The following is a 25,789-nucleotide window of genomic DNA, read 5'->3' on the forward strand; positions in this document are numbered from 1 at the left end:
GATATTATTAGCCAGAAACATTTGTTTGAATCAAATGGATATAATAAACATGCACATTTGTAATGCATGCAGTAAACCTAGGCATGTTTACTGGTCAAAGTCTGCCCCGTTGATGGGAATTGATTTCAGGTCAGTGACCTCCAGACCATGGGTAAAGTTGAAAAACAAGCTGGACCTCACACTAGGGTGACCACCCGTCCTGCTTTGCATTGTACCGCACAGCATTTTCACCCCTTGTCCCGCCCGTTGCATATTGAGAAAATGTCCCGCATTTTCATCAGTCTGTTAGTTTTATTTATCATATTAAGAAACATACATGCGTTCTTTTGCCTTTTTATTTATTCTCTTTGCGGCGTAGTTTTCCAACAATTTTACATTGAAAAGAAGGGAGTAAACACGGTCTGACGGCTGTCAATCAAAATGTGGAGCGGAGATTCCTGTTCCCTGACATGTTATGTTACAACAAAGCATAATACAAATGTTTTTAAGTTAGATAGACATTATATAGCAGTTTCAGGTTATGTTTTAGTTTTGTAATCGTGTTCAAACGGCCTTCCCAGAACTCTGGGTGACCATGCAAGAAGAAACAAGGGATTCAATTGTCATTACTAATTATTCTACGACAGTGATGCAAGACATCAAAACATATTTGAACATCAAGGGGGGAAGTGTTGAGAAGCATTAAGTCAATCAATTTAGCAGATGATTAACAGGTTGGTCAATCAAGCCAGTGATCGATTGTGATAATGATTGACAGGTATGTGGAAGGTTGTTATAACAATCCCACGGTGCATGAATGCACAGTGTTGCACTGGGTCTGCGGTGCTCTGGTGCTTGCCAGGACTCACAGCATCATGGTGTCTCCTGTGGTTTTACTCCTAACCTTCTGTGTGTTGGCTGCACATGGACAGTATGTAAGTACTCCACATCTGCTTTTAGACCGGAGATACCCTGACAAACCATACAATTGTATATATTTCAATATGCATTGTGTTTGGAGGAGATGGAGCTCTGTGTTTCATTGGTCCTTTGTTTTGTTTCCAGGACACGGAGGATTACTATTGTAAGCATACTTTCCCTGTTGCTGTCTCGTTGGTAAGAGGTCCTCAACCTCTGCTGGAACTATGTTGTTGAAATGTAGATTTACATAAAAGCTTTCCGTGTGAAGTTAAACACGAAAGGCAACTTCCACTGTGGGGTTCAAACATGGTAGAACGGGGTGCCGAGGTAGGTCCCTGGGTAGTACCATGTAGGCTGAGGCCACACCACAGTGACCTGGGTTCGAATCCGGCCTTGGCCCTTTGCTGCACTGTCCAATAAAGCATGAAAAATATAGAAATTAACTGATGCTCATTCTGTGACTTCTCCCCACCAGACGAATATGAAACCCCCACTGAAACAACAGATGTGAGCTTCTCAGATGTCTTAGATGACTGGCTGTATGATCTCTTTGACCTCAAAGGTAAGAACAAAATGACATGTTGTGACATGACTAGTTTGCTCTTAACATGCTGACTCAAGGTCTAACTCACCACAGAAATATCTGATTCCCCCTTGATCTTTTACATGTAGATGAGTGTGATCCCAATCCATGTCTCAACGGGGGTCGTTGTGATACTGCCAAAGGCGGCTTTGTATGTTCCTGCCCTGAACCCTACACAGGCAAGAAGTGTTCAAAAGGTAAAATATCCCCACACTTTTTACATTCTTTTTTTGTTGAGTAAACCTTTTAATGTAGACTAGATGTAGTTATGTTTCACGTGATTTGCATTTCCTCTATTGCATTAAAACAATTTGTTGGCATAGTGCTGGCCGTTGTAAAGCCACAACATGCTTTCATACAGTACATATACTTTGGTCCTTGACCTTGAGGATTGTCCACAATATGTCTATGTATCTTTGTACATATTACACACACTAGATAAAGTAGCAGCAGTATTTGAGCACAAACAGGAACGTGGCTGTTCTTGTTTTTGGGCCTCAGTAAAAAACGTTTGCAAGAATGCCAAGTGTGGCCGCGGCGACTGTCTCATGACCAAAACTGCACCTTTCTACGAGTGCAAGTGTACAGCTCCCTACAAGCCACCTGCCTGCAGGAAAGGTGAGTGTGTGCCGTGAACAACATCACAAGGATGCTGTACTCGACGCTGGATGGATGGACTTCCTTTAGGTTTCATATGTTTGGGATCATTCGTTCGTTGCATTGAAGATCAGTTTTTTTTTTTTTTTTTGCTCTGAGTACATCAGGACATGGTCGAACTTGATAGACCCCCTTACTGTACAACAGAGAATCATCCCTGAAAATACTTTAGTTTAGGCTTTATTTGTGTTATGTTTATAATGAATCATGTTATTTTCATACCACATATTTTGGTCATCTGAAGAGTCTCCATACTATAACAATGGAGAAGCAGATTTTCCCTCACAGCATGACATGCAAATGTGTTTTGTTTGGCTAGCGTCTCCCTGTAAACCCAGCCCCTGTCTCAACGGAGGCTCCTGTGTAAAAGGCCGAACCAGGGCCTCCTTCAGCTGCAACTGTCCAGGCAACTACAGCGGGAAGTTCTGCCAAGTTGGTGAATACAAATGATACTAAACTAATATATTTATTTACTTAAATCAGGCACCTGGCCCATATTAACAGATACAGACACATACACAAAAGGAGAACACATAACAGCTAAAATAATTTACCTAACATACGTGTCACCTAAACTAAACTAAATTTCTGTCACTTTATTGTTGTTGTATTGCTAATAAAACTTTCATAAAAAGGCATGTTATGTTCTTGTATTATGTATTATGGAGTTAGTAAACTAGAATTCAAATTGACCTCATTCGAAACCCCACACACAATTTCTATGATCTTAAGAGACAAATCTTGTGTACGTCGTGTTCACAGATCCCAACGACTGTTACCAGGAAGATGGGGAGAACTACCGGGGGACTGTGAGTGAGACAGAGGGAGGAAAGGACTGTCTCAACTGGAACTCCTTTTTCATCTTGGAAAAAGGAGGGGACCCTTTCACAGACTACCCGGACTTTGATGGTATCGGCCCACACAACAACTGCAGGTGAGACCTTTGAGCATCTTTGTGTATGTGTGTGCAAGTGGGAGATGTCACCCGGATGGACAGTTGTGTTTGTCTGGGTGCAGTAGCTGCACGTAAGCTTGAATGACTCTACCATCTACCTGTCAGAAACCCTGATGGAGATTCCAGACCCTGGTGTTTTGTCAACAAAAGAGGCAAACTCAGGTGGGACCACTGCAATGTGAGGAGTTGCTCTGGCTCAGGTACCCCTCCAACTCTCCACACACACACACACACACACACACAAACCCTACATGCTCCTCAAATAATTACTTTTACCTTTTTAAATCTTCTCCTCTCCCAGTTCAACCAACCCCCATAACCATCTATGAGACAGATGTCCCAGCCACAGGAAACCCTACTCCTGCAGCAGAGTTCTCCCAGTGTGGGAAGCCCCAGCCCGTCCGCACGGCCAGGATCTTTGGGGGGATGAAGTCTCAACCTGGGGCCCATCCTTGGCAGGTGTCGCTGCAGACGAGACCCGGTCAAGATTCAGCCCAGTCCTTTAGCCACACATGTGGAGGCATCCTTATTGAATCCTGCTGGGTGCTCACGGCTGCCCACTGCATGTCAGTACAATCAACTATTGGCAATTTTGACATAATGTCAATGTCAGAATCCTTTTATGTGAGAATAATTTGCCATGGGAAGTTGGAATGAGGTGTTAGAAAAACGGCAGTGGGAAGTTTGAAATACAGTACCAGTCAAATTTTGGCCATTGAATGGGAAAATGTGTCCAAACTTTTGACTGGTACTGCACCTGCACGCTATTTTCTGTCACAGTTCAATCGTTCAAGTCTTTTACATTTACATTACATTTAGTCATTTAGCAGACGCTCTTATCCAGAGCGACTTACAGTAAGTACAGGGACATTCCCCCGAGGCAAGTAGGGTGAAGTGCCTTGCCCAAGGACACAACGTCATTCGGCACAGCCGGGAATCGAACCGGTAACCTTCAGATTACTATCCCGACTCCCTCACCGCTCAGCCATCTGACTCAAGAAGTCCAGTTTGTTTCAACACTGACTGGCTTCAATCATTCGAAGTACATTTTTCTTATCTGGTTGATATTGGACATACAAACATGACAGGTTAAACAAGATCTACTGTACATGTGATTGTTTCCCAGTAATGGTGGCAGTGCCATGAGGGTGGTCTTAGGTGGAGTGGACATAGAGAAGGATGAAGCGTTTGACCAGACCATTGATGTGGAGAAAGCCATCATCCACGAGAAATACAGAGAGGAAACGTTTGCTCTATATAACGACATCGGTGGGTCCGGTCATTCAAACAATCCCCCTTTTCCCAGCCCACACAAGACTGAACACATTGTGTTTCACTCAGAACATCAACTATCACTAAATAACTGTGTAATTTGTTGCCATCTAAATAGGATGTTAGTGAGTGAACTGAATGCTAGAGAAACGTTTTGTCTTTGTCTTGTTCAGCTCTTCTCAAGCTGAAGGGGAAGAACGGCCGCTGTGCCAAAGAGACTCGCTTTGTGAAGACGGCCTGCCTGCCCAACCACAAGTTTTCTGCTGGGACGGAGTGTGTCATCTCAGGATGGGGAGTCACAGAGACAAGTACAGCATTCACGTCCACAGACAAACACTGCTGAGAAGACCGTTTCATTTCTCCCTACCTTGGGGAAATGCCTGACCTGTTCACAAACCCGATCATGTGTATACGGGTGTATATATAGTGTATTTGAACAATTTATCAATATTCGAATATTACTGTTGGAACAGGATACAAGCCAAGGACTAGTTCTAGTCAATTCCAGATCGATTACTAAAAAAAGAAGATGAGAAATTAAAAGAGGTTGCTTGATCATACTCAAATACTCAGTATGAATAAAAAGTCTAGTTTAGTGTTTACAGCATTTTTGCAGGAAGGAATTTTAAACATCTCAAACGTTCAAAGCTCACCTATTCAATCACGTATTTACATTGGAACACAAAACGCTAACGTATTTGTACTTGACTGTCTCTAAGTTGTTTTACACCAAGGATAAGGAACAGTGTTGGTTAGTTTGTGAAATTACTGAATTTATTTGGGTCACGGTATTTTTCAACGTATTTGAATTTGGTTGATTCCATGTGTAAGGCGCTATTTGGATTCATTGGGGTTTTAAATTGACCTCTGACTCTTACACCTAAATAGGCATCTTCTATGTTAATTGTCCTTTTCCCTTATTTTCTGCTTTCTCTCCCCTCCCTCCCCTCGCTCCCCCTCTCTCTCAGAGAAGTATGGCAGTAATCAGCTGCTGAACGCACGTGTGGTCCTGATCTCCCAGGATCGCTGCAAGAACCCTACTGTCTACGGAAATGTCTTAGACAACAGCATGTTCTGTGCTGGCAACCTAAAGGGAGGAGTGGACTCATGTCAGGTGTGTGTGTGTGTGTGTGTGTACAGTGTGTGTGTGTGTGTGCAGTGTATTTAAGTGTGTGTTTTTTTATGGTTTTATGTACATAATGAGTTATCCCTTAATTTGAATAATAGCCTACCTAACCCTGACCCTAATCACTAACTAGGGTACTTCTGTTACAGTCTTACACTGTAACACAGTCTTACAATGGTGTCTTATTGAAAACACAAGAACATGATGGCCAGTGCATATGAGCAATTCAGTCGGAAGTCTGTTTTCTTTTGGTATATTTATGAAGCCCGTTTTTCAGCGGAGGGCCGCCGGAAAGATATAGCAAATAACATAAAAGATGCGTGTGTGTAACTTTGGTCCCCAGGGTGACTCTGGTGGCCCCCTGGTGTGTGAGCAGAACGGGACCCATTATGTGACGGGAGTGGTGAGCTGGGGAGACGGCTGTGGGAAGAAGAACAAGCCAGGCGTGTACGCCGATGTCACGCAGTTTGTCGACTGGATCGCTGCTAAGATAATAGCATAGGAGGGCCCAGCACGAGAAACATTGAACCTCTTTTCCGGTTTGTTCTTATGAAAGTTACGATACCAATACATTGAAGTGACTCTCGAGTCGTTTATTTTTCGGATGTCAAAAACAAGCCTTTACCCCCAGTCCAGCTTTGAGTTCTTACCATAGAGGCACCAGTACATTCTCACAAAGCTGAACCTGCCAGACAAATACACAGATCTAATATCGCCTTAATATAGTTCTCAACAAGTATTCTCATATGAGCGCCCAAATACAGCACCAGACTAAAATGACCTAACGGTAGTCAGTCTTACAGCTATACCTTATAAGAGTTACTTATTGGTTCAACAATGAATCAATTGTTGTCCAGACCTTATTCATGATGCTTGAACCTGCAACCTGTCTGTTCATAAAGATATATAAAATAAATGAATGATTAAATACATATTTTGTTCAGTCCTCCTTCCCTTCTGGATACTCAAAGCAAAAAGCACACTTTATTGAAGCACCAACCACTTACCATCTTCTCTCTATGCCATATCTCACCACACACCTTTCCAGAAACTTCCATATGCCTTCTTGTTTTTACATGCATAATTCCCTCAAAATATATACCTTTTCTATACCTTTTATTGTCAACTCTAGACCCCAATCACCTAATAAAAACCGATATTTCTATGAGTTTATCTGATATGTTTGAGATTCACATTCAATGGTGTTTTACAGTAGATTAGTGGTCAAATATCTAATCAGATTTTGTTCATTTGGGCTTCAACAAGCACCACTAAAAGCTATTTGTACCACTGTACCATGAGGACTGTAAGAGACCATAAATGTAATTATCAATCGTGTAAAATGATTCACAGTAATCACACAGATACCAGCTCAAACAAGACTGAGAAGGGTTCTCAACATTCTCTCAATGTTGCTCTAATGTTCTCCCAAACGCTTGACATTTTCGATCGCGCTAGCTTCGCTGGTTGCGGACGTCTTGACGGCGTTCTCCATCGCCGAGGCGGTGTGGGAAGACGTCACGGACTTCCTGACTGTGCTCGCCACGGTGGAGGAAGAGGAGGAGGTGGTGGTGGACTTCTTCACTATCTGGGAGGTCTTCTTCCTCTTCACGTGGAGGATCTCCATGGCGTCGAGGTTTACTCCCTGCTGGATCTGCTTGGCGGTCTCCACCTGCTCTGAAGACTGCTGCTCCATCATCTGCTGTTGGTGTTGGAGCTGGGGAGCAGGATCACACGAGGGAGTTAAAACACGCGGGGGGATGCAGATAAGGGAACCACACAGCTCCCAACACTCTCCATTGCTAATGTGGAACAACAGTGCTAACTGATGTTAGCTGAGGCTAACTAAGTGTCCAGATGTGCATTCTAGGTTTGTGGACGTTTGGAGTTCCTTTGGTTGATTGACGGCTCAAGATCTAACCCTGACCTCTCTACAGTAGGGGCCCAGTGTGTCTCTCACCATCATCATGTGCTGGTACTGGGCGATGGCCTCGTCCGCGGTCACACCCTCCCCCAGGCCCAGCTCCGCCGCCCTCCGGGCCATCTCCACCTTGTGGGAGCCAGGGGGGGTCCAGCCCACGCCCCTGATCCAGTTCAGGTCGGACTTGTAGTTCACCTGCAACAGACACCGTCCACAAGTCAGCAAGGTGCAGAGTATTAAACCATTGAAACAGGGAGAGAAATAAGTAGTTATAGATCGCTACTACCGCACTGGGAAATACCGTATGGGACCCACACTGACATCACAAACGTAATATGATAGATCATCAAAAGTTCTGCCATCCTGTTCCCTCAACAACGCATTCACTCACGTCACTCTGCAGCTTGTAGGCCTGCTTGGCATGCTGGACGTCGAGCTGCTGGGCGTCACAGGTGTAGTCGTGGAGCTTCTGGCGGTAGGACAGGTTGCTAGCCTGGGCCTGGCTCTTCTTGGCCTGCAGGAACTGGGGTTGGTTGGCATGCATCTTGTAGTTGGAGCGCCCCTCCTTGGACTGGCGCTTGTATTCCAGGTTGCTCTGGAGCTTGCTGGCTGCCAGAGAGTGCACCATCTTGGGGTCGTCCTCCACGCTGAGCAGGCCCACCTGCTGGCCCTTCTCCTTGGCGAAGGACTCCTTGTAGCGGAACTGTGGGAGTGGAACAGGCAGATGTTGTTGTAAAAGGTTACAATTAATAGGGTTAGTTATTTACTGAAATGCTAATATATATATATATATATATATATTTATATATTACATATACTGTATCACTCAACAATAAAACGTGTTGAAATAAATATGATTTTCAGGGGGAAAATAGCTGGATAGTACCTTGCAAACGAATAACAGTTATGCCTATAGCCCAAACCTAGGGCAATCTGTAGCTTGTACTGGGAGTTGGCAATGTTTATTTTGTGAATACTCACATCGCTGGCAATCTCCCTGGAAGCCTTAGCGGTCTGGAAGGGAATGGCGTCCAGCCTCAGGTCAAAGCCAGCTGACAGCACCTGATCCCCAGATGTTTTGTAGGCTTTCTGTAAGAGGAAACATATCACACAGACATACAAATGAGAGATGCAAACATTTTTTGCATTTTTGCACATTTGTTTTTTGCATTACATACTAGAGAGCGTAAACTCTTACATTGCTTATCTGTTGGGCATTGATCTTGGCTCGTACAAAGTCCGGATCATCGGCATGTAAAGTGTATTTGTGCATCGTGGCATCTGTGTTTGCAGACTTGTACAATCTCTGGAGCCAAACATACAATCATCAGTATTAGTTTTCTGGTACAGTATCTACTAATTAGATTGTAGATAACTAATATATCTAAATGTAACACATTATACAGAGCATTTATTTAAATTCCAAACATAACAGCATTAAATCATAAATTATATCTTTATTTGAGGCTTATAATAGCTTTAGAGCACACATTCATCACGTGTATTAAATCAAGTAATTCCATGTACCTCGCTGCACTGTTGATAACTGTTTTTGGCATGGACCATATCAGGTGAATCTGCCACAGAGGTGAACTTCAGCCTGTCTGGTAGCTGGCGATATTTCTTCTGCAAAATCAAGACCGCGGTTCATGAGTGCATGCACGCAACATACGCTATATCTGCTCTACATGATACCTCCTAGTACTTACATCACTGATGAGGTCTCCAGCTTTCTTGGCAGACTCCATCTGGGGCGCTCCCACGCCGTCCCAAGCAACGCCCTTCATGAAGTTCAGGTCGGCCTTGTATAGTTTCTGTTCAACAGAGTGAAACGTCATTTTGATTCATGCATTCGAACTTGTGTGAGAATCGTTCCCATATCCTCCATATTGAGCCTTTACAGGAAGTGACGTGTGACCCCGCTCCCCAGCTCGTATTTGACCTTGGTGCCCATCCGTTTACCTCTATTTCCTCCTCCCTCCCTCCCTCCCTCCCTCCCTCCCTCCCTCCCTCCCTCCCTCCCTCCCTCCCTCCCTCTCTTTCCCTCCCTCCCTCTCTCCCTCCCTCCCTCCCTCGTCCCCTGGTCGACCGTTCCCTCACCTCGCTCTGCAGGTCGTAGGCCTTCTTTGCCCACTGGACCTTCATGTCGTCAGGCAGCACTGTGTACTCGTGGAGGGTCGTCTTGTAGTCCTGGTCGCTGGCCAGGGCCTGGGCGTTTTTGGCAGTCACAAGGTGAATCATGTCCTGGGTCAGGTGGTACTGGCCGCTGGTGGTCAAGGCGTCCTTGCGGTACTCCTGGTTGCTCTGCAGACGGCCCATCTGCATGCAGTGGAGGAGACGAGGGTCGTCCAGGATGCTGCGGGCTCCGATGTGTTTGCCCAGGTCCAGGACGTGGTTGTGTTTGTACTGGTACTGAGGTGGGAGGCGGGAGGGGAGGGGGTGAGAAATGGTAGTCAGTCAACAAAGTGTGACAAAAGGTCACTAACACCCCTGGAGCAAGTTTAGGATCAATATTCTGGACTTCGGTTAAAAATAATCCAAAATGTATTTTATCCAAAACTTTATTTATCCTGCTGACAGTGGTTTAGTGTTCATTTATATCATAAACGTTCTGTCTTTTCGAGTTCATACTGCTCATACGGTTTTTGTTCTTCACTACAGAACTTTACTCACATCACTAGCGATTCCTGTGGAGCTCTTGGCAGCTTGGAAAGGGATGTCCTGCATGGTCAGCTTGTAGCCCTGTGCCCTCAGTGTGTGCCAAGACTCTCTGTACTTCACCTGGTAACACACACAGGAAACAGCTCTTCATGTCAACACTAACATCTAATATAACTAGTGATGCCATTCCCAGTTCCCCTTTGTCTCAAAGTGTTTAGGAAGCAGTGCAGAGACAGGTGCACAGGAAGCTGTGGTGATGTGCAATGCCACAGTACCTCACTGAGGTTCGCTGCGTTGATCTTGGCCTGCGTCAGCTCTGGTCTCTGCATGGTGATGGTGTAGTTGTGTCTGTCGTTCTCCCCCTTCTCCTTGTACAGACGCTGCGAGCAAGGAAGGAAGATCATCAGCAAACATGAAAGCAACAAACGTGGTACGCGGTGAGCACCATTAACCGGTTTGATCTGGTATTGTGCCTCCCACCTCATTGGTGAGCTTGTTGCTGAGTTTGGCATGGACCATATCTGGGGAGTCCGCGACAGAGGTGTGCTTGAAATTGTAGGGCTGCTGGCGGTACTTCTTCTGCAGGTCACACAAGAGAGGGAGATGGTTAAACTTAGGACATGACTAAGTGGTACTGGGTCACCATCATGGCCCGGCATGATGCTGTCGGTGGGTAAACTGGGGTGGAGATAAAGGCCCCAGTCTTCCCCGTGGGAGCCAGCCTTACGTCACTGATGAGGTCTGAGGCTCTCTTGGAGCCCTCGATCTGCAGGGCGCCTGTGCCAATCCAGGCTGCCCCGCGGAGGTAGTTGAGATCAGAACGATACGCTTTCTGAACAGACACACACACACACACACAGTACAAACTCGGGTCAGTATAAAAACCAACACTGTCACACCGTCACTTAATGACCTAAACTTACACTCGTCACTCTCCAGCCCCCTGAAGCTGACCCCTGAATTCCAGGGTTGCCATTCCTACCTCGCTCTGCAGCTGGTAGGCTCTCTTGGCCTCCAGGACTTTCATGTCGTCGGGCAGGGAGGTGTACTGGTGCAGGGTGAGCCTGTAGTCCTGCTCGCTGGCCAGGGACTGGGCCTTCTTGGCATGAGCCACCTCCAGCATGTCCATGGACAGGTGGAACTGAGAGTGCTTCTTCACTGAGTCCTGTTTGTACTTGATCTAAAGAGAGGAAGAGAGAGAGAGAGAGAGACAGAGAGAGACAGAGAGAGGAAGAGAGAGAGACAGAGAGAGACAGACAGAGAGAGAGAGAGAGAGAGAGAGAGAGAGAGAGAGAGAGAGAGAGAGAGAGAGAGAGAGAGAGAGAGAGAAAGAGAGAGATGGGATGAGGAGAGAAGGAAAAGAGTGCCTCGCTATATGCTGTACTGTCGAAACACTCAAGTGCACTACGCATATGCACTCCCATCACAAAGAGTGTTCTTCAATGTCAAACTGTTCTGATACAGTCCCATACAAGCTTCCAGTGTACAGAATGACTCACATCGCTCTGCAGTTTGCTGGCATTGACAGTGTGGGAGAGGTTGAGGTCATCCTCCAATCCCTTCAGTCCAATCAGCTTCCCCTTGGTCTTTTCAAACTGCTCCTTGTACTTTTGCTATAACAAATTGCGTTTCACAGAATGTTCACAAAACAAGAAAACACTCTTTGGAGTTCACTGCTGATAGTTCTTGGTACAGTTAACATTTCCATGTGTAGGGTAGGCTTTCATTCCAACCAAGCACAAAAAAAAAATTAACTATTGAGTTGGTCAAATTGAAGTTATTGTATACTAGTGTTTGGCTGGAATCTCTGCACACCATGTTGCTCTCTAAAGTAAGACTTGGAAACAATAACACAAAATGAAGTATTGATATTAATGCTGTTGAAACAGTAATACACCCACATTGCTGAGTATATCCCCAGACGACTTGGCAGACTGGAAAGGTATGGCATCCAAGCGCAGTTTGTAGCCCGCGTCTCTGATTTTAGTCCAAGATTCTTTGTAGCGAGTCTGCAAACACATGCAAATAACACCAATGGTTAACACACTACACACGCAATGCTCAGTGAAACACATTGTGGGTTACCCCCACAGCTACAGCCACAAGAGTGGCTTATTTGGAACACACACAGGAAGCAGAAGTGGATTCAACAAACAATGAAATCACTTAACCATCAACCAATCAGAGTGTCGACGTTAAGATCTTGACAGTGTGTGTGACCTGACCTCGCTGATGTTCGTGGCGTTGATCTTGGCCTGCACGTGCTCGGGCAGGTCTCCGCTGAGAGTGTAGTTGTGCTTCACGTTCTCCCCCTTCTCCCTGTACAGCCTCTGCACACAGCAAGCACCCCACAACCTCTCTGTCACTGCACAGACCCATCCTATCTCACATCTTTCACCAAAACGTTTAGCAGTATTTCGGTTGATTCACAAAATATTTACCCCAAACATGTAAGTGATTGTAACTGTCAATGATGATAACCAGTTTATTACCCCAATTGAGACTTTAACCCTTGTGTTATCTTCGGGTCATTCTGACCCATCAGTCATTGTGACCCACCGTTGTATTGCGACAACTTTACCGCATACAAAAACAAAGTGAAGCATTTTCTTTTAACCGTTGGGCTGTCTCAGACCCCCCACATTGCGAAGGTTAAAAGAAAATGATTTGTATTTGTTTTTGTATTGGGTAAAATTGGGTAAACACAACGATGGTTATGAACCTTTGGGTCATGTGACCCGAAGGCAGCACAAGGGTTAAGTAGTAAGAGATATAAGTAGAAAAGGCCCTTGTATCTTGTTCCTCTTAAAAGGACATTGAAGGAGAGATGAACTTACATCTAGGGCCAGCTTGTTGCTGAGCTTGGCCTGCACCATCTCTGGAGTGTTCTCCACGCTGGTAAACTTCAGCCCACTCGCTTGCTGACGGTACTTTTTCTAGAAACGCAAAACAATTGTGGTACTTGAGAAGCTTTGCATGTGGTGAAGTACCACCTTAAGCACAGCAGAGGGCGACAGCTACAGATGGAGAACTGCAATCATGCCTCAGCTTGCTCTTATTCACATTGAAAGACAGGATATACACTACTGTCTTCGAAGATGCTGTTGTTCAAGGTTCAATCCTAAAGAAAATGGTCTTGCCAGTGCTTGAACTTATTTTACACTGGAATCTATGTATTTAGTTAATGCTTGCATTTCCTATTCACTCTAACACTTCCCTATAAGATATCCCGTTTTTCTAGTCATGTCTGAAGTGTCCTTCATCGGTGTCTCTGGTATCACATCAGTGACCTGGTCTCTACGGCCTGGGTCCTAATGGGCCCAGTCCGAGCCTGTCAGGCTGTTTATAGACTCTTAGCCTCATCCTCCCTAAAAGCGGAATAGTTGGAACCCTTGTCCTGGAGTCATCATTGGAGTCATAGAGATTTGAAAGGGGTTGGGAGGGAGGGATGCATGTGGGCGGAGTAACTCTAGCCCTGTGCTTGTCACTATCTATTTCAGACAGGTCTATTTCAACTCCATGTCTAAGAATGGTTGTCCTGACATGGGTGATGCTGGAAAGCCACCTATAATGAGGGGGATCCCATGAATAGGGCGTCGTTCCGTGGGTCAGCAGGGTCCGTTAGAAGAACTAGTAGCAGGCGTGTAGAAAGACAGGGGACATACTTGTAGCGGTTGTTAGTTACTAGGAAATTTGTGTGGCCTACTTTTAGAGGGGGTTTACGCAATAATGCATAGAACCGTTCCGCAAGGATGCGTACCACTTTCACACCTTGTGATTTGGCTTGCGATTTCATACCAACAGTATCATATGACAACAGGAACTTTCCATTCTGTTATTAAATCAAAACGTACTGTCATAAATCCTTTATTCTGCGGTCTGTGTGCACTCACTGTTCTATGTTCTATTAAGGTCAAAGTAAATGGTGTGTGGTCTCCTAGATGACCAGGAGAGGTCAGTGTTTTCTCATTTAGGGGGTCAAAGGTTGGGCCTACCTCGCTGACAATGTCTCCAGCCTTCTTGGCCTGCTGTACATCCAGACATCCAGTGGCCTCCCATCCAGCCCCCTTCATCCAGTTCAGATCCGACCGGTACTTTTTCTGAGAATGTAAAACAAAAACAAAACGTTCGTTTGTCCTGATCTCACATCATGTTGGAAAATATTCCCACAGCTAACTACCCATCAATTGAGGTTTACTGCGTATACGGCATTATACTTATTTTTATTACAGATTTTATTCGTATTTTTTAAATGTTTTCTTTATTGTGTTACTAACTGTACTACTCTACATGCCTGCAAATTGTCGCTTAAGGACAAATAAAGTGTTTTAAATGGAATGGAGTTGCAGTTTAAGATGATAAAAAAGGAGTCTGTATTGATGTTAAGCACAGACACTTTGAAATGAACTGCCACAGGATAATTCCCACAACCTCGCTGCATGCTGGTTAATGCAGTTCCACAATGTTCCACTTACATCACTCTGCAGTCCATAGGCCTTCTTGGCCCAGGCCACGCTCATGTCAGAGGGCAGGGTGGTGTACTTGTGCAGGAAGGTTCTGTAGTTAGTCTCAGTGGCCAGGTCCTGGGCCTTCTTAGCGTGAGACAGGTTCAACATGTCCAGAGAGTGACTGAAAGTGATCGATCCGTTAGAATGTCCCTTCACTGTAAACCCTTTCGAGTTGGCTCGTTGCTCAAATGTATGTTATTTGTCAGAGGATGGTGTTTATAGTGAATAGTCAATAGGTGTTTGTTAATATAGGTAGGCGGATAATACATAGACCATTGACTGTCATCAGAACACATTAGGTTCCAGAAGAAACACATCAACCGTTTTGTTGTTCAAATGTGTTCTTTCTCCCTGTATACGTTTCTCCAGAATTGACAGCGTCATAAGAAACGGGCATAAAGCTGTTAAATGGACGCTAACGCGTGCCGCACACACCTGTACTTGGCCTTGCTGTCCTCGTACTCCTTCTTGTAGCGGCGGTCGCTCTGCAGCTTGGTGGCCTGGGCAGAGTGGGCCATCTGGGAGTCGTCCGTGACCGTCTTCACCCCGATCATCTTCCCCTTGGTCTTCTCGTACTTCTCCTTGTACTTGACCTGGGGACGAAACACCGCCACCTCAATTCTGGTTGTCTTTCAAATAAGTCAAATGCACGCCGTTCACCGTGGACGAATATGCGGTAGAGGATGATGTCACGCCGACGGATGGCAGGTGGGGGTCACTCACGCTACTGGCGAGGTCTGTCTTGGCTTTGGCCGTGAGGATGGACAGGGAGTCCATGTGCAGCTCGAAGCCCTTCTCCCTCTGCTGCTCCCAGAGGCCCTTGTACACTTTCTGAAACATACACAGGAGACGGCTAATGACGCGAGAGTGAGGGTACAGCTCAGAGGTTAGAGTGCTTAACTGCAGGTCGATAAATGTGCCCCATTGTCATATCAAGCCAATGAAAGCTGCTATGGTTTCTTCCCTGGCGAGACCTTACCGCACTGAGCAGGTCTGCGTTGGCCTTGGCCTGCTTGAAGACAGGCTCGTCCTTAGTCATGGTGTACTGGTGCATAGTCTGCTCCGTATCTGCCTTGTACGCCGACTGACGGGAGAAACGACCAATAAGATACAGCAAAAGAGAGGACCTGAGTGATTGAGAATCGGCAGCAGCCAATGAGGAGAGGCGTCACCTTGCTCTGCAGCTCCTGGCTCTTCTTGGCATGTTTGATGGAAGGCGTGTCTGCAACCTGGGTGAATTTGACCCTGTCGACTTTCTGACGATACTTTTGCTGTGAGGGGAGACATATGTGAGTTTCTTTACCCAAACAAAACAAGTGAACTAAAACACTTGAAAGACACTGCAAAGTCACTCTAGCAAACTGATGTGTAATACACAAACACACACAGAGTAAGTCTACTCCAGAGATACTGACATCACTGAGAAGGTCTCCAGCCTTCTTGGCCTGGGTGATGTCCAGACAGCCGTCTGCCTCCCAGCCCACTCCTTTCATCCAGTTCAGGTCAGACCGGTACTGGTTCTGAGATGACAAATACAATTTGGTTACATACTATGTTTATTGGCAACAACTGTTAAGCTGATTTTTTAAAACACATTGTTGTATGTCAAAACAGTGTCAGTGGATTGTTTTTGGTACAGTAGATGAATATGAATGAAAGTGAAGACCAAACTATTACTTTATGTCTAACTCTCATATTCCTATCTATTAAAAGTCCAAGTTAATGATGTATTCAACTCTCCAAATAGATGTTCTTCTTAACCCTCTCTTTCTCAAACCCTACAGTCCCAAATGTAATTCAATTTAGATCATACAGTACAGGAAATATCAAGGTTTTATTCAGTAATCCAGTTGTCCAATTTGAAGAGATAGGAATGAATGTACAAGTCTACGTTTTTTCTTTGCCTCTAACCACCCAAAACCACCGTCTTACGTTTTTGAAGTAATAACATATTAACATAACATATAACATATATATATGCTTCGTTTGGAGGGTTAAGTCATTCACCCTGGGATTCAAACGTGCTTCGTTATTCTTTCTGTGCTTCAACAGTGAAGCAGGGCTGTATGAAAGGGACTGGTGGTGGTTGGAGCTCAGTGCCTCACCTCACTCTGCATGTCGTAGGCTTTCTTGGCCTGCAGGACCTTCATGTCGTCAGGCATAGTGGTGTAGTCATGGAGCCTCTTCCTGTATTCCAGGTCGCTGGCCAGGGCCTGGGCCTTCTTGGCATGGCTCAGGTTCACCATGTCCAGGGGCAGGCTGTACTGAGACTGGCTCTCCTTGGAGCCCTTCTTGTACGCAATCTGGAGAGAGAGCATAGGGGGGGAAAAGGGGTCAGGAACATGTTGGGGGTATTTGTGTGGTGTGGGTGTGACGGATATATCGATTTTTCACTGCTAGGTGATCGCTGTGCTGTCTGTTTAAATGTTTTTTGTTGGACTTGAGCAGGCCAAACATTGTGTTTGAATGATCTTTACCTCACTGCTCATCTTGGCCACCTGGAGAGAGTGCAGGGTCTTGGAGTCACTCACGTTGACCCCTATCGCCTTGTCCTTGTTCTTCCTAAAGGACTCTTTGTATTTAATCTGCAACACACCGTCCACCCATTCAAATCTTATCATCCGGAATTGGACAGAATGTGGTTCAATCTATTTGCAATTATTCATCCTAAACTCATACAGTATTTGAAGTCATGAGAGAAGAAAGGAGTGTCTTGTAAGCATTGTTATTGAGTTTTCTATGGACGTGTGTCTGCATGCATGTGTCTGTGCGTGCGTGTGTGCGTGTGTGTGTGTGTGTGCATAGAGCTTACATCACTGGCCAGGTCCCGGGAAGCTTTGGCAGCTTTGACATTCAGGGTCTCCAGACCAATGTCACATGCTATGGACTTGGTTTTCTCCCAGTCTTCTTTATATTTGATCTGGAATAACAGTATGGTACACTTTTTTATTTTAAACAATAGAGTGTGTGTGTAAAGTGAGTGTGTAAAGTGAGTGTGTGTGAGAAGTCCCCAAGTGTGTGTACATATACTGTCTGTAGCAAGATCAGAGTGTGTGTATGCCCGTGCGCTTGTGTGTGTTCACTAACATCACTGCACAGTTCAGCATTGGCCTTGGCTTTTACGATCTGGGGCAGGTCTTGGGATAAGGTGTATTGGTGTTTGGTCTTCTCATAGTCTGCTCTGTAGTTCAGCTACAGCGTTGGAACACACACACACACACAGTGTCGCGGTCAGTAGCGAAGCCACAAAACCTACTGCAGCTACTAAGCTCTACTGTTGTCAGGTGTCAGCTGTTTGTTGTCTTTGGCGGCGATGTTAAAAGCTGCAGCTGAACAGAGATAATAAACGTGCATCTACAAATAGCATGTTCTCTGAACCCAGCTTGGCGGGCGTGTGCTCACGTTGCTGAACTGCTGAGCATTGATCCTGGCCTGGACGATGTCTGGAGTGTCTGTTACCGAGCTGTACTTGACCTGGTCAATATGCTGCCTGTAGTTCTTCTGCATGGGGAAGGTACAACAGCACTTCAAAACACACAGATTTGAATCACGCACAACCACAACCTTCATTTGGAAGGGTCACATATTTTCAGTGGCGGTAGACGCTCCAAGACTGGACACAATAAGAGGCTTGGTGACAATAGCGCGGTCCATCGGGCTGTGTCACAAGCAGGGTGAGGGGAGTGTGCTGGAGGGCTCCACACGTACGTCCTTGAGGGGATCCAGTTTGCGCTGGCTCTGGTAGGCTGGTGTGCTGGTGGCTGGGTAGTTGTATTCCCCCACCTCTGTCTTCTCCTGCTCGTAGCCCTGCTTATAGGCAATCTGGAAGGTACAGCAACACTACTATGGTGAAGAATGGACTTGTTCAGAGACTCTTGGTGTGAAGCAAAATTTGACGTGCATTTGGATATGGGACTACTTTTTTATTAGTTGACAACGGCAAAGTTAACAAATGAAGAGTTGATGATACAAAGTGTTGATAATAAAAAAAGTCAGAAGTACGGTTTCTCGAATCAGACTTCAATCCATGAGTGCACCATGCTGAGGATCAGTCATGGACACCGTGGTTGCATGTGTGGGTGAGAAAAGAGTCTTACGTTGCTGGCCAGCTTCCTGACTTTCATTGCGTGCATTGTGTTCTTGTCCATCCCGGAACCTTCATAATGACCCTTCATGTGGTTGGTGTACTTCTCCTTGTACTTGTTCTGTTAAAGGAGGAGATGAACTTGTGGGACAACTACACATACTGGGTTTCTTAGGTAGGTAAGTCGGTCCCTGAGATCGGTAGAAAGAGTTTCAATTGTGTCAACAAGTCAGCCAGTTGTATTGCTACAGTACTTGGCTGGTACACCAGTCTTCACACACACACACACACACACACACACACACACACACACACACACACACACACACACACACACACATACCATAACTGAGATTTCCTTTTCTTGACATTTTCTTGACTTGAAATATCTGGGTCTAAATACCAATGTCCAGCACGTGTGTACATTCATAATCTTCATACATGATCATGTTTGATTGACATAAGTTGAACTGTGTGTACATGCGACACCTGTGCTGTGAGCGTATTCGGTTCCCCTGCATGGTGACACTACTTATAAATGGAATAAACGAGCTACTCTGCTTTACATGACCGTGCCACTAGTGCGCCACATACGTCGCTGGTGAACTTGGCCATCTTGCTCGAGCTCTTGAACTGCGGTGTGTCGCAGTAGTTGATGCTGTGGCCTTTGGCGTTCTCAAGGTCCTTCTTATACTCCACCTGTCAGGTGGAGACAAGAGACAAAAACAGAGTGTTACGTATTCTGGCAGCTGCCATAAAGAACAGATAAATGTCCCGAAAAATAACTGTCATTCTTAGATAACATGAAGGGTACTGAGTGCATTTCGGAGTGTTTGTTTAACGCTGGGAGTGTTCATTTGACTCATTGAGTGTTTTTAATGGTCCACTCTCATCCTCATGAATGCTCCTGGTGTTAAATGAACACTTGCTGTGAGGAGGCTTGTGACTACAAATAAATCCCCCTCCTCCTTTTGCGTGTCACACACTGGCTACATCAGTGCTGCAGCACCATCAAGCAGACACATCGCTCAACACCTCAGATGATGTCAGTCCGTCTGTGTCTACCCCTGTGTCTATCCCTCTGTGACCTTTTTACCTCACAGAGCAACAGCGGGATGACAGAAAGATTTGTCTGTGTTATTTGTAAGGGGAGAAATGCTGCAGAAATAGATGCTAAAGCTAACATCTTTCAAAGTATGGATAGCTCTTTAGCGCTCTGCCCTTGGTTAAAAGCCAAGCTAAGCTCACCCACCACAGACGTTAAAGATGTCGAGAATTCAGGTGCGGCGGCTTTGTGTCTGTCCAAAGATGTGACTGTCTGGTTTTCATTACACACAAACACACGCAGACCTACTCTGCATAGGACCTGTACTGTAGCGACGCAGACATACCGCATATTTTCGGAATGACTAAATCTACTTAACATTCAAAGGCTGAGAACACGCTGTGTGATACAGAGCAGCCCGGACCATCAACTGCTGACCTCCACCTCACCTCGCTGACGATCTTGTTGATTTTGCGCGCGTTCTTCAACGCCAGGTTGTCCTCTGAGGTCAGGCTGTGGAAATGGGACGAGCCCTTCATCTTCCTCAGGTCCTTCTTATATTTCAGCTGGGAGGTTAAAAAAGGGGACAGAGAGATTAAACGGGGAAGAACACAATCCAAACATGCCCATCGGTCAGGTGGCATAGCGATGGGCTGAGCGCATGCATGCCAAAACAGTCCACGGGCGCGGACCCACCTACACACACGTATTGTGTTACGCTCTGTACACAGTAATATCCTTACATACATACCATGTTGCGTCGCACACACAGAAACACATATGGACACATGCATCCAAGAGCCAACCGTTGCACACGCTCTGTAAACACACTCACATGCATGCACCTAAACACACACACACACAGAACGTTGGAGCGCGGTCACACGCAATGCACAGGGAACTCACACACCCTCGCACATTTCAGTCCGAGAATGAAGGTTGAGGAGAAACACGCTATGTGCTCACACAAAGATGTTCTAATTTGGTCTGTGAGGGGTTTGTGGAGTGACAACATTGGATTCCAGGGAAGAGAGACAGGAACGCTACTCATCCCTGACCATAGACCCACATTCTGCCTGGCGACAACAGACAGGGGTGATGGATGAAGGTAGCCAATCAATGTTTGTTTTTTTGACATCCAGTCTCCATTCAATAGTTCCTCAGTTATCAAACCATCTTTTGGGACTCTACAGCAAAATATGTTGATTGAACATGTTCAGACTTTTCTACAGTAAATACAGTTTACAGTCCCTTTCACACGTGTATGTAAAGGGCTCTACGTTGTATCCACTTTGTGATAAAATATTGACAGGGTCGAATGTCAATGAACACAACATCCAACAGAGGCAATAGTCAGAACAATAACTAGTTAGAACAACTGTTACTCACATCGCTGGCATGAGCCTGGGCCTTCTTAGCTAGCTGGTAGGCAGGAGTGATCATAGCTGGGAAACTGCCCTTTCCTCTTTGTTGTTCATAGTCTTCAGTGTAGGAAATCTGTAGTAGGAAAAATAAGAACATCCATTATCATGCACATATCTGGGTTTCTTCGGTTGGTCTGTAGGCTGTAGGTAGGTACAGCAGAGAGGCTAAAGAATTTCACTGCAGTTCAAGAAGCTGTAGGTTCAAATACCCCTATATATGTTGCCTTGGATAAAAGTGTCTAAACTAAGACATTATCATTGTGGTCATTGTTATTTCTAATGATAACTATGATCGATAACTATCTCTAACTCTGTCGTCTGGGAGACGGTTGTTCTCAGACACGTCTGTTCCTCACCTTGCTGAAGTTCTCGGCGTTCTCCTTGGCGAAAGCCACTTCGGCAGCTCCTGCCTCTGTGCTGGCTTTACCTTTGACCTCCTGCTCGTACATCTGACGGTACTTGACCTGGGAGACCAGCAGAATAGCCATTTATCACTGTGTGTGTGTGCGTGCACATGTTTATAAACTGGCTTTATGTCATTTTGTGTGTCTCTTTTAGCCAAGTTTAGTATGTCTATGTATGCCACACACGTGTATGTGTGTGTGTGTGTGTGTGTGTGTGTGTGTGTGTGTGTGTGTGTGTGTGTGTGTGTGTGTGTGTGTGTGTGTGTGTGTGTGTGTGCGTGTAACCTTCTGATTGCATGCAGCTTGCGTGTTAAATAATTAAATGGGTTTTGCTTGTGCATCTCCACTACTCACATCACTGGCCATCTCAGTGGCTTTCTTGGACACTTGGTACCCTGGGGTGAGATGGGCAGGGAAACTGCCTTTACCCCTCTGCTGTTCATATTCCTCAGTGTAGGCAAACTGGGACGGGACACAGGCACAAAAACAGATGAAACAGCAAATAAATCAATGTTCTTGTTCATTGGTACACTGTCAAATGGGGTACACTCAAAACCTTTGTAGAAACTGATGACATCAAACAAGTTAACTAATCCAATCTCTTAAGTAAATATAAAAAGTAAAAAGTACAAAGTAAATGAATTCGTGAATTGTTTAAATCAATCGTTTACTTGTAATAATGTGAGTGTACAGAGGTGAGTGTTCTAAGGTAGTGTACTAAGGTGTAGGAGGCTTACATCACTAGTGATCTGTCCCTGCTTCTTAGCCAGGAGCACCTCTGGGGGGTCAGCAACCATGGTATACTTTGACACTCTTTCCTCATGTCCTTTTTTGTACTCCAGCTAAATCATACAATACATTCATGAATACTGTTATGATCTATGAAAGACCACCAATCCCCTACAGCCAGACTGGGGTTATACATAACTGTGACAGCTAGTGTTATTTTATGATCTACTACTGTTTGGACACAAAGAGTGGGGAACACCTTGGGTCAGGACACTGTCATGCCGACGGGGTGACAAAACGGTGACCGAAATAGCGACACGAAAACACAAACTCTATGTCACAAGCTTCACATAACCTCCAGAACCATTTACCAGTGGGTAAATATATAAGAAAGGTACAAGTTACAGAAGGATACTTTTGCAAGAAGATTGACTTACACTGCTAGCTAAGGCGCTGGCTTTTTGGGCGAGCTTGTATGCTGGGGTGATCATGGCAGGGAAGCTGCCCTTTCCTGAAGACTCCTCATATTCCTCAGTGTACTTCACCTGTCAATCACCAGAACAGGCACAAGTCTCACACGCTTGATGACACCATTTCCTATCCTGACTAAAATGTTGATGTGGTAAGGGACATGAGAATCATTCTCACACCTACTATTCTCAATCATTTGACGTAAAAAATGGTGTACAAATACACTTGTAGAATACAAACATAATACAATGTTATTTCTGGATGAATGGACAAGGTGTAACGGTCTATTCTGGACACAGCCAGGTCGACCCTCTGTTATTGTTGTCCCAACTTATTTGAAGATTCTCACATCGCTGCTGCTCTTCTGTGTCTGGGACATTGTCACCATCTCCTGGTTGGTGACTGTGCCAGAATACCAGGTCTGCTGCTCAGCAAACTCAGCCTGGTAGGCCTGCTGGGGATGATAGCATGGGGACATGGGTCAGGCGGATGGGAGGGAGGGCGGGAAGGGAAGTCCAGCCAGATATCCTGTGTACACCTGGAGGAAGCTCACCTGGCTCGCCAACTGACTGGATATGCGAGCCTTCTCCAGCTCCATGGACCTCATGTCATAGTGGAAGGTGGACATGTACCGCTCTCCGTCCTCGCGGTACTTCAGCTGAAATATACAGAAGGAGTGAGACCAAAGAGTTCGCTATGTACATTGGCACCTGCCCTGAATCCACACTCCATGTACTATACGCAAGCACCATACACACACACACAAGCGGACAACCAAAACTCCCATGTTCGAGATTAGAGGGTCATATTAGAATGCAGTTATTAATAACCGGCCTAATTTAGCCTGATATTTCTCTTCTAAGTCTATCATGGCATTACTGGAACCCGCACAGAGCAGGAGTATACAATCATTCTAAAAGTGCTGTGCTTAAAAGAAGCATCAACCGAATCTATCACACAAGCATGTGTAGGCTGCATTAATATTCCCAACTACCCATTACATTGTATAAACACCAACATTTTGAAAGAAAAGTATGAAGCTGATATATGATACTCTTGAGGTGTTTTCAAGAAGACGACACCTCATTAGAGGGAAGTAAAGTGTTATTTTTGGATATCTTTCACAGCACAGCATGGGGTTAAGAAGTTCAGTCCGGTTGGTCTGACCAATTAGTCAATGTATAGTGTCATCAATGGATACTACATATGGACATGGAGGCTACTGTAACTTTGCAAGGCTACATACCAACGTAATCAAAAGAAAGTTCTTTCAAGTATGAAATACAGAAGACCAACTTGAAATGACATCTAGTTGCCATGTTCTTATAAAGTGTTGGGTTTGTTAGCAGTAGTTTGTGTCAGCTTGTCAGCAAAGGCGAAACAGTCGGACAGACGTATGGAAAGAAGACAGACTGACAGACAGAGACAGGTGCCGTTCTAAGGGCGAGGGAGAGGAAGGGAGGTGAGGCTGTTTTTTCCTGGGATATAATTTTAACCTCCCGAAGCGTAAAACCGGGCCAGCGAGGGGTGTCTCTGTCACAGCCACCGAAATAGCCAGAGTCGCACTCTCCATTCCAGACCTGTGCAGTCACCATGGGCCCAGAGCCCTGAAAACCAGGCTTGTACACCTCTATTTTACTCATTAAGTAGGCATGGGTGCTTTTTTACAAGTATGTCATGGATGTCATGTATACCAGCATTCCTGTTATATGTACGTATCGTATATATGTATGTATATTTACATTTTAATAAAGGCCCACTATACATTAACTTGACCTGTTAATGTGTGTTTTGAACAAGCAATGCTAACACAATATCCATACAATGTCCCTCAATCCAAGACGGTTAGAACCATCCAAATGAGTAACATGATGCTCATAAAATAACCAAGCAGATAATTAAGTCATACTACCACAATAGTAGATGACGACAGTTAGGCTACATGTGTGACCGCACACAATGACAAACTCAAGTAAACAGGGTATAGAAAGTTCTAGACTCATGTCCTGTCCAGTACGTTGTCTGTGACATCAGGATTCCCTTACCTCACTGCTGGCTGTGCTTTGCTTCTTGGCATTGATGTTGACGGGGGTCTCATAGACGCTGGTAAAGTTATTGTTCCTTGGATTGTGTCTAAGAGGTCCAAAGGTGAAAGGTCGACATTTAGGTACGCTTTAGTATTAAACTGTAACATCACTATTTTCAACAGGGTTACCCACAAGCGAACACCAACACTAAGAATGCTAACTGTAGTCTTACTCAAAATAAACGTAAACTGTAAAAATGACAGACATCTATCCAGACAACATGTCATCTGTACTCACACAGAGCAGTATGGGCGCTTCTTGTGGCTGACAAAGTTCTTTGCGGTGAGCGTGGTCTTACAGACATCGCAGTGAAAGCAGGCTTTGTGCCAGTTCTACATGGAGGAAACGTACCTTATCCATTTAGAAAAACATTCAAAGTATCATATTTATAGTTCTAAACCATGGGAAATTCTACCTAAATCGAATTCAGCAGCTAACTCATAAAGGGACACAGTCAGGGAGATAATAAGGCCCAATGTTTTGAGATTCCATCATCACCCATGAGTCAACCTCACAGATGAAACCTGGATAGTTTTAGATCAAATTTGCAGCATATCGCTCATCGGTCCAGTGCCCAAAATGTTACTTTTCCTGTGGGAAATTATAGGTTTGTGCCAAGCACAGGTAGAGTACACAGTATACTCACATTTGTGTTGAAACAGACACAATAGCTATTCAATTGAAACATTGATACTAAAAACATCAACTTTTACAGCAACACGTACATGCATGTTAATTTTAGAAAGGAAGGAACTTTTTCTCTCACCTGATCAATACAATTGATCTTCTCTGCTGGGTACACCACAAACCCACACCTAGCGCAGGACTGCATGTTTCCTTTCCACAGAGCCCTCGGGGGAAAAAGGCAACTGGTAGGAGCAGGAAAGCTGTAAAAGTAGCCCGAAAGCAGAAGGATGACCCAGGTAGAAGTGGAGGGAGGAGGCCGGGGGCTCCCAGTCGTA

General features: G+C 45.1%; 2 protein-coding genes across 2 annotated transcripts; one reads left to right on the forward strand and one right to left on the reverse strand.

The window, feature by feature from the left end:
• The first annotated feature begins 854 nt into the window (after window positions 1-854).
• habp2 (hyaluronan binding protein 2) lies at window positions 855-6,425 on the forward strand. Its single transcript, XM_067244427.1, has 13 exons — window positions 855-914; window positions 1,045-1,063; window positions 1,376-1,462; window positions 1,573-1,680; window positions 1,985-2,101; window positions 2,460-2,576; window positions 2,903-3,074; window positions 3,201-3,295; window positions 3,397-3,661; window positions 4,222-4,364; window positions 4,541-4,675; window positions 5,336-5,481; window positions 5,837-6,425. Exons 1-13 carry the CDS (start codon window positions 855-857, stop codon window positions 5,993-5,995), a joined length of 1,623 nt encoding a protein of 540 aa, XP_067100528.1. The 3' UTR covers window positions 5,996-6,425.
• Window positions 6,062-25,785, reverse strand: nrap (nebulin-related anchoring protein). Its single transcript, XM_067244426.1, has 43 exons — window positions 25,594-25,785; window positions 25,065-25,159; window positions 24,786-24,873; window positions 23,294-23,398; window positions 23,090-23,194; window positions 22,707-22,814; window positions 22,278-22,382; window positions 21,895-22,002; window positions 21,493-21,600; window positions 21,102-21,209; window positions 20,162-20,278; window positions 19,262-19,366; window positions 18,681-18,788; window positions 18,292-18,405; window positions 17,986-18,084; window positions 17,671-17,775; window positions 17,396-17,503; window positions 17,061-17,168; window positions 16,689-16,886; window positions 15,999-16,103; window positions 15,756-15,854; window positions 15,563-15,667; window positions 15,307-15,414; window positions 15,019-15,176; window positions 14,551-14,704; window positions 14,071-14,175; window positions 12,913-13,011; window positions 12,301-12,405; window positions 11,977-12,084; window positions 11,575-11,688; window positions 11,058-11,255; window positions 10,803-10,907; window positions 10,556-10,654; window positions 10,351-10,455; window positions 10,088-10,195; window positions 9,515-9,826; window positions 9,124-9,228; window positions 8,942-9,040; window positions 8,613-8,720; window positions 8,396-8,503; window positions 7,806-8,117; window positions 7,454-7,609; window positions 6,062-7,210 (listed from the first exon to the last, which is right to left on the reverse strand). The coding sequence occupies exons 1-43, from the start codon at window positions 25,657-25,659 to the stop codon at window positions 6,911-6,913; spliced, it is 5,433 nt and encodes a 1,810-aa protein (XP_067100527.1). The 5' UTR covers window positions 25,660-25,785; the 3' UTR covers window positions 6,062-6,910.
• Window positions 25,786-25,789: the final 4 nt, after the last annotated feature.

The sequence above is a fragment of the Osmerus mordax genome, chromosome 10 (genome assembly GCF_038355195.1).
Source record: "Osmerus mordax isolate fOsmMor3 chromosome 10, fOsmMor3.pri, whole genome shotgun sequence".
In the NCBI taxonomy this organism is placed as follows: Eukaryota; Metazoa; Chordata; class Actinopteri; order Osmeriformes; family Osmeridae; genus Osmerus; species Osmerus mordax.

Coding starts and splice junctions, on each gene's coding strand:
- habp2 (XM_067244427.1), top strand. CDS start 855: ATGGTGTCTCCTGTGGTTTTACTCCTAACCTTCTGTGTGTTGGCTGCA. Junction 1,681..1,984: donor AGGCAAGAAGTGTTCAAAAG/GTAAAATATCCC, acceptor TTTGGGCCTCAG/TAAAAAACGTTTGCAAGAAT. Junction 3,075..3,200: donor GGCCCACACAACAACTGCAG/GTGAGACCTTTG, acceptor TCTACCTGTCAG/AAACCCTGATGGAGATTCCA.
- nrap (XM_067244426.1), bottom strand. CDS start 25,659: ATGCAGTCCTGCGCTAGGTGTGGGTTTGTGGTGTACCCAGCAGAGAAG. Junction 22,383..22,706: donor CCAGCGCCTTAGCTAGCAGT/GTAAGTCAATCT, acceptor TGTATGATTTAG/CTGGAGTACAAAAAAGGACA. Junction 15,855..15,998: donor CTGGAGACCTTCTCAGTGAT/GTCAGTATCTCT, acceptor CTCCCCTCACAG/CAAAAGTATCGTCAGAAAGT.